This window comes from Centruroides vittatus, unplaced genomic scaffold, assembly GCF_030686945.1.
Source record: "Centruroides vittatus isolate TY-2023 unplaced genomic scaffold, ASM3068694v2 contig_82, whole genome shotgun sequence".
In the NCBI taxonomy this organism is placed as follows: domain Eukaryota; kingdom Metazoa; phylum Arthropoda; class Arachnida; order Scorpiones; family Buthidae; genus Centruroides; species Centruroides vittatus.
In genome coordinates, this window is record NW_027122533.1 from 1 (window position 1) to 7,543 (window position 7,543).

Below are 7,543 nucleotides of genomic sequence, written 5' to 3' on the forward strand. Positions count from 1 at the left end.
TGTAAGCTGCCGACATATGGGGGCAATTAGTTAATTGCACGTCAGGAAAAACCTAGGGACCGATCGTATGTGGGTGGTGGCGGCAGAGGCAAAGATGACAAGTGTCTTACAATAACCGTTTATTTTAACCTCAAAACAAACTTACAAGGTAGGCCTACAGTACAAGATGCGATCTAGATCGTCTGCGGCAGAAGGCGCTCCGGATGACGGCGATCGGAGAAGGCTGTCGGAGTCGTCGGTAAAGCCCCGGGGCAGTCGGGTAGGAGAGTCCGATGGGGTCGGTGACGGACGTCGGCGAAGGAGTAGGTGGCTGGTTGGAGTACCGTCGTCCACTTCCGGGTAGAAAGCTCCGTCGTCTCCCCTTCTGACCTTGATACGGGGGTTTTTATACGATTTTCCCCCGAATCTTCCCTCTTGATTGGTCTTAAGTCCCTTTTTCCTTTTTTCGATTGGTCAGTCTACTGTTTCTAAGCAAGACGAAAACCAAATTCGGCCGGGGACGGCTCCCGGGCGTTGACAGCTACTCACATAATTTACACAGTTTGCCCCCTCTCGCGGACATCGGGCTGAACCGATCCGCCAAACGTTCTGTGGCTGCCCCCCCCTTCGCGACGATCCCGGGCTCATATGGTCTACAGGTGACCTTGACCATCTGTCTCTCTTCTTTCTCCCCTTTTTTGTTAATTGTTTACATCTCGACTCTTGTATACGAGCACCGCGACATTCCCTTCGTCGTTTATTACCGCGTTGTGTTTGTTTTAGAAGAAATGCTTTACAGATGTCCGGTTTATAGCCCGATGCGCGTTCTTGCTCCGATTGACTTTCCGAAATTTCCCGAGGTAGCGATCTTGTAAACAACCGAATTCTCGGCGCCATTTTAGGATCTTCACAGGGCTCCCGCCCTTTTAAAAATGTTGCTTACATTTTGGCAACATTTTACCTGGCAGCTCGGCTGCCAGTTCGATCTCCACTTTGCCGGAAGTAGTGATCCTATTTTACTTCTCCCCGATGAGTTCCGTTTACTCTTGTCGACCACCGTCTCCGTTCTTGTTCGCGACAGATCAATTTTTGTGTTAATTGTTAGACGGACCATATAGCAAAAAAGGGATTTAATATAAAACATATATATATAGACAAACAGAATTTCAAACTACACTACAGAGAATACAATATGATAGACGAACAAGGACAAAAGAAGAAGACACATACGGCACATCCAGAAGTCGGGGCCTCCGGGTTTCTTTCTCCGGTCTCCGAGGGGTCCCCGCCCGGCAAGCATTTCATCGCGGGTTCGGAGACCAGCCCCTGGCTCTCCCCGCCGCTGGGCACCTCTGGTCCCTCTCCTGTGAATACCGCTGGGGGAGCTCCCGCATCATTCCGAGGCCTCTTCCCATGCCTCGCGGAGCCCAAAGGGAAAAAGCCCCCCTTTCCTCCGTTCTCAGAGGCTCCTGTCCTCTTTCCTCCTCACGACGTTGGTCGCTCTGGGCCCGGAGTTTCCTCTCTTGAAATTGCTTCGCCCTTTGCGCCGCGTACCTCTGTGCTTCCTCCACCTCCCGCCTTACTTCAGGGTCCACCTCTCCCTGCAGGGGTAGGACCACCATCTCCGGAGTAGCCTCGTCGGGGGCACTTCTAACGCGGGCGATAGCGTGCCGCACCGCCGTCGGACACACATGGAACTTCTCCTCCTCCTCTTCTTCTTCTTCTTCGTCACTCCACCCGAAAAGTTCGGCCACTGTCTCTAAATCCAACTCTTCCAAATCCCAGGTTTCGGCTGCTTCTGCCATGTTGTCTACTCGTGCTTTTGTTTTGTTGTCTGCCAAATATAAAGAAAAAGGTTTTATTGGTTAATGACGTAGGCGTCCTTTATTGGCGGGTTCTCTCCTCTCTTCCCCCGTCTCTTTTTCGGAGATCGGTTTCTATTCGCGATTGGGGTTGCCTTCTCAAAAAGAGGAGGTCCGTATTTCCTGGCGTTAGGGTCCTTTATGCCGCTTTGTTTGTTTCGGGCCTTTCGCCGCCCCTATATGTTCCCACAGGGTAAATGGTCGCCATCACCGTCAAAATGTGATCCTCGAGCATTCTCTCCAACATTTTTACGTTGAGGGTTAAGCAGTCCTTCATTCGTAGGGTGGCCTTTAGATCGTCGGTTACGCTCTGAGGAGTGGACTCCCAAAGCATCGTCTTACCGCGCCCGCGAATCTCGATTCTTCCCAGGAAGCGGCCCGACTCTTGTCGGCTTCCCACATTCTGTACAATGATATAAACGGGAGAGTTTTCATCGCTGGTTTCCGTTTTAAAAACCTGGACAATAAAGTCTCGCTGATGACAGTGGAGATGTGTTATCCATACGAGGGGTTGAGTTGCTTCCAACCCTATGAGGACTAACTTGACAGCGTCGTGATTTATGTGACCTATGTGAGGGTGTCGTTCCGTCAGGTGGGGGATCACCTGTTGATACACGCCCTCCCATGTGCAGACTTCGTCCATTGATGGACATAAGCACGTTCGATACGGGCAATCCTGTTCGTGGGCCTTTCTCTCTGGAACAAGTCCTGTTTTCGGACAGCCGTTACCTCTGTAGACACACGGCAAGGCCACCATTTCGGCTAGTCTCTCCAGCGTCAAGTTACGGTAATTCCTGAGTTCTCCCCGGCAAAGCGGGCATTGACGGACGTACAGCGAACATCGGGAACATATCGTGTGTCCGGCCGGGCATTGGAAGGTAGGGGGTTCCATGTAGTCGTAACAGACGGGGCATTCAAATAGGGAGACCAGGGCAGGATCTGGAGGTGACTCCTGGATCGGATCTTGTTCCGGGTTTGATGTTTCCATGGGGGGCGTCACAACTTGATCTTCCTCCATATTTTCGTCTCTACACAAAAGGAAAAGAAAGTTGGGTTGAATAGAAATTTTCTAAGCCACGGACAACATAAAATACTATTATTTAAGATGATTTAATTCTCTCGCGCCGTTCTATAATCGTCTCATTTGGGTAGGAATGGTCTCAATTCTGACGGGAGGCGTCACTACCTCTTCCCGTTTGGCTACGGTTAACTTCTCCCTTTCGTCTTTTCTTGCTTCCGGGATACCCGACGATGGTCCGGCTTCCGCAGTTACGGGTATCAGTTCGATCATTTCCACGGCGTCCGGTTCTATTCGCTCTTCCCGTCGGAAAGAGGGGTAAGGACTCGCAGATCTTCGGGTTCCCATGCAGCGTAATAGTTTGCGGCATCCCCAAGCGATTAAAAGTGTCGCCAGAACAGTAACGCAAGAGGCTATGAGGATCGTGTTCCATGCTGAGACGGGATAGTTTAACACACTCGGTGTCGTCGAGAGAATATCCGTGTTAACTGATTTTATTTCTCGGCTTATATCTCGTAATTTCCATCCCGGAAATTCCAATGACCAATCGTGTTCGTTGGTTCGAAGGACGTTTAAGGTGACGTTTTCTTGGATATAGTCCCGTAGTATCTTCGCTTCCGTAAGATTGAGAACGTCCGGTATTGCTGGTATCACATAGTGGTTTCGGAGTGTAACTTTAAAGGAAGTCCGTGATTGGAAGTGTGACGTGAGTCGCACGCCGGGTACGTGGCCGGAACAAGTCATGGGCAACTTAAAGATTCCTGTGTTATTTAGCTTAATCATCGTAACTGGTGAACGTCGTGGGTTTCTCAGTTGACTACATTCGATGACTAAATTTAAAGGTGACGGGGTGGAGTATATCCAAGTTCCTTCCTCGTCGATACGGCGGAACACTGGTTTTGGATAAACTGACACCTTTCTTTTACACAGTCGGTTTACAGTTGGCTCGTCTGCCATGAATAAGGCGTATTCACACGATTGATACGGAAGCTTCCAGACTGCAACTTCCGGTGCGCAGATAGTGGTTAAGCCGTTTGTGCATTTTTGCAAGTTGTGGGCCTCCAATAGCATGTAAAGCTGCCGATTCCTGGACAAGGCGATGTACGGATATTCGGTTTGATAATGAGCAAATGTCTTCGAAATAGGGAAATAAGCGGGGAATTTCACTACCTCGTATAGATCAAAGTATCCTTCCGGAGTAATTAGTGGGAATTTTGCGAAAATTCTTAGTGTTGACGGAAGTGCTACAGCGGTAGTGGTTATCCATTGATAGTATTTAAAGACATTGTCTTCATTTAAAGTCTCGATCAGCGAAATCCCGCTGGGCAAGTGTTTGTTTACTTCCGTTAACGCCTCTACCAATTGTGACCTTGGCAGGAAATAGGAACTAAGTCGGTCGTTTTCTAGCATCTCTATCGCTTGTCTTAGGTTCGTGATGCCGATTCGGAATTCCATGACGGCATTTTCGGCGTATCGAAGTGCAGTACTCACGACGAATGTGTAACTGAATACCTGAAGTTCCTTATCTAAATAGTCCTGTCGTCGTATCATCATATCGATGTATTTCCGGTTGTCCTTGACCGCTTGAAGGGTTTGGTTCATGACGGTTGTCTGGGCGTCTAATATGTGTACAAACTTTTGTTGGTTGCGGGATAATTTGTCTATCCTGCTATTCATTGTTTCCACCTCCTCCGAGGTAGCGGTTTCGAAAAGGAATTTTAAGATTTTCCCTCCGACGTCGATTAATCCTCGTTTTGCTCGAGAGGGATTTCCTAGGGTTACGGTGGATTTTAATTCGTTGTATTCCGCCTCGAAGTCGGCGAGGGATTGTTGTAAGTTTGTCAACTCCGCGTCGGCTAGAGTCTATAAGGGCTTCATGGGATCATCTTGCTTCTGTTTCCCTCTTTTGACGACCGGAGTTAAAGAGGACAGGTGATGATGTAATCCACGAAGGTAATTGTCATATTTTTTGAACGATATTTCTATAACCATGGTCCACTGGCTCGTAGTCATGAGGAAGTTTCCTTGGTGAAGAAATACGACACCTTTGGTCAAGGCGGGCACAATTGTTGACACTTCATACACAATGTAACTTATCAGCACGAACAAATATATTGTTACGGATTTTTCCATCGTCATCTATCAAAAAGGGAGTCTTACATTACTACTAGTCCCGGTTCGCGACAATTTGTTTAAATGAACACGCGTATTTACAATGGACCTCTCTCCGCTTAGGAGATGATAGCCTCTCTTTCGTGATAAAGAGGAGCTACCATTTACAATTGCCAAATAATCCAGTCGGAGGGGGAGGTGGCAGCTGCGGGTGGCCCTCACTTTGCTGAGCCGTTTCGGCAATCTTCGCTTCCCGCAACACCCCCACTTTTGGCGGTATAATTCCCGACGATCTGGGAAGGACCCAGGGATATTCGCTTACTGGTCCTTGGCTTCGGAGAGCATAGGTGTGTGTAGGTTGCGACGGAGTTGCGAGGTTGATCAACTCCTGTGCTTTCGGCAACGTTCGTGGTATCTAACCGGCTTTGATGCAGCGACTCTAAAATAATTTCATCCCAAGGGTCAACCGGTTCCGTCTGCGGTTGCGCTTCGGTTGGTATTGATGATTTTGCGTTTTGCGCGTCGGGGAGTTTTTCTCCTGCATCGGAGGGTACGAACTCCATCCTAGCGATTGCAGGCTTCAATCTATTAGCATGAGTAGGCAATTTCTTCCCGGATTGGATGTGTTGGACTATGAAGTCTACGGGGCTCGTTTCCGCTATTATCCTATAGGGACCGTGCCATCGAGGCGCCAATTAACAGAAGTACCACAGACAATTTAGTAAACCTTGAAACATCCATATGTGAAGCGTTTATTAGACAACAGCACTTAGGCCTTCTCTATATCGAAAAACACAGACACTATGATTGCTGTTGGTGATACAGGATACTCCGTGATCTGCACCAGTTTGGTTTGCGGGATAATTTGTCAATTTTTATAAAAATACTTTATTCGCGAATAGAAGATTTTAAGTCAGGATGGACACACACTGTATCTTGGCTTTACACACAAGAAGAAGGTGTTCCTCAAGGTTGTATTTTGAGTGTGACTCTGTTCCTAGTAAAAATTAACAGCATAGCTAAGTGTCTTCTTCCCAGTGTGAAACACACTCTGTATGTGGATGACTTTCAGATCTCCTGCCAGTCTAGTAACATGGGTTTCATCGAGAGACAACTGCAAACCTCGCTAAACCGCATAGACAATTGGTCCAAGACCAATGGTTTCAGTTTTAACGTAGAGAAGACCTCGTGCATCCACTTTTGCCGAAGGCGTGGTTTGCACCTGGACCCGGAAATTTACCTAAATGGGGTTAAAATCCCAATGGTCAATGAAGCAAAATTTTTGGGTGTCGTGTTTGACCATAAATTGATGTTCTTACCATACTTGCACAATTTGAAGAGTAGATGTTTAAAATCTCTGAACCTTTTAAAGGTATTATGCTGCTCATCCTGGGGAGCAGACAAATGTTTGATGCTCAGGATATATAGAGCCCTCGTTCGCTCTAAGCTGGACTATGGAAGCGTTGTCTATGGCTCTACGCGAGAATCTACTCTTCGGATGCTGGATCCAATCCACCATCAAGCATTGCGTTTGTGCACTGGTGCATTTCAAACTTCTCCTGTTCAAAGTTTGTACGTGGATGCTTATGAGTCTCCACTATCTCTCAGGAGAGAGCAGTTGTCTCTGTTCTATTATATTAAGCAGAAATCTCAGATTAAATCTTCAGTTGATTGTATAGTATCAGATACTCAGCTGATAAGATTATTTGCAGCCCGCCCTAGTAGTGTCCCTACATTCAGCATAAGAATGGAGAATGTCAGCAGCACGATTGACCTGGATATGGGCAACATTTCACAGTCTGAGCTTTACAGTATATCACCTTGGTCAACTCCTGTGATAAATGTCGACTCTTAGCTTAAAGCAATTTCCTAAGGAATCCACCCCAGATTACATGTATAGACAGTACTTTGCTGAAATTCGACATCGTGACAGGAATTTAATTCCTATATACACTGATGGGTCTAAATCGGATGATTACGTTGGGTCAGCCTTTGTCTGCCAGAATGAAATTGTGGCAGAACAAATTGCACCAAATTCCTCCATTTTTACTGCGGAGTTGCAGGCTATTTATTTAGCCTTAAAGTATATAAATAGGAAAGGTCATCATTGCTGCGTGATTTACACTGACTCAGTCAGTGCACTTCAGGCTTTGATCTCGTATGAACCTAGTTCTCACTCCATAGTGATTAAAATTCGTAAGCTGATTTGCCATCTTTTTGCGAGGAATTTCTCTATAAAATTTTGTTGGGTCCCAGGCCATGTAGGTATAAGAGGAAATGAAGAAGCTGACGCAGCTGCAAAGTCAGCAAGACCTTCTCAGCATACAATGTTTATTGAAGGAGGTGACTTGAAGCTAGTTGTTAAAAAACGACTAGCAGAGAGATGGCAAAATGTGTGGAACGCACAAGTCCACAATAAACTACACGAGATCAAACCTGTGATAGAAAATTGGACACAGAAGAAACCCTATGACAGGAGATCTGAGGTCATTCTTACTCGTTTGAGAATTGGACATACTCGACTGACTCATCAATACCTTTTGAAGGGTGATGACCAGCCTGTATGTCAGTA

General features: G+C 46.8%; 1 protein-coding gene across 1 annotated transcript; it reads right to left on the minus strand.

The window, feature by feature from the left end:
- Window positions 1–1,980: 1,980 nt before the first annotated feature.
- LOC136982320 (E3 ubiquitin-protein ligase SIAH1A-like) lies at window positions 1,981–2,859 on the minus strand. The gene has a single exon (XM_067278797.1). It carries the CDS (start codon window positions 2,857–2,859, stop codon window positions 1,981–1,983), a length of 879 nt encoding a protein of 292 aa, XP_067134898.1.
- Window positions 2,860–7,543: the final 4,684 nt, after the last annotated feature.

Coding starts and splice junctions, on each gene's coding strand:
- LOC136982320 (XM_067278797.1), bottom strand. CDS start 2,859: ATGGAGGAAGATCAAGTTGTGACGCCCCCCATGGAAACATCAAACCCG.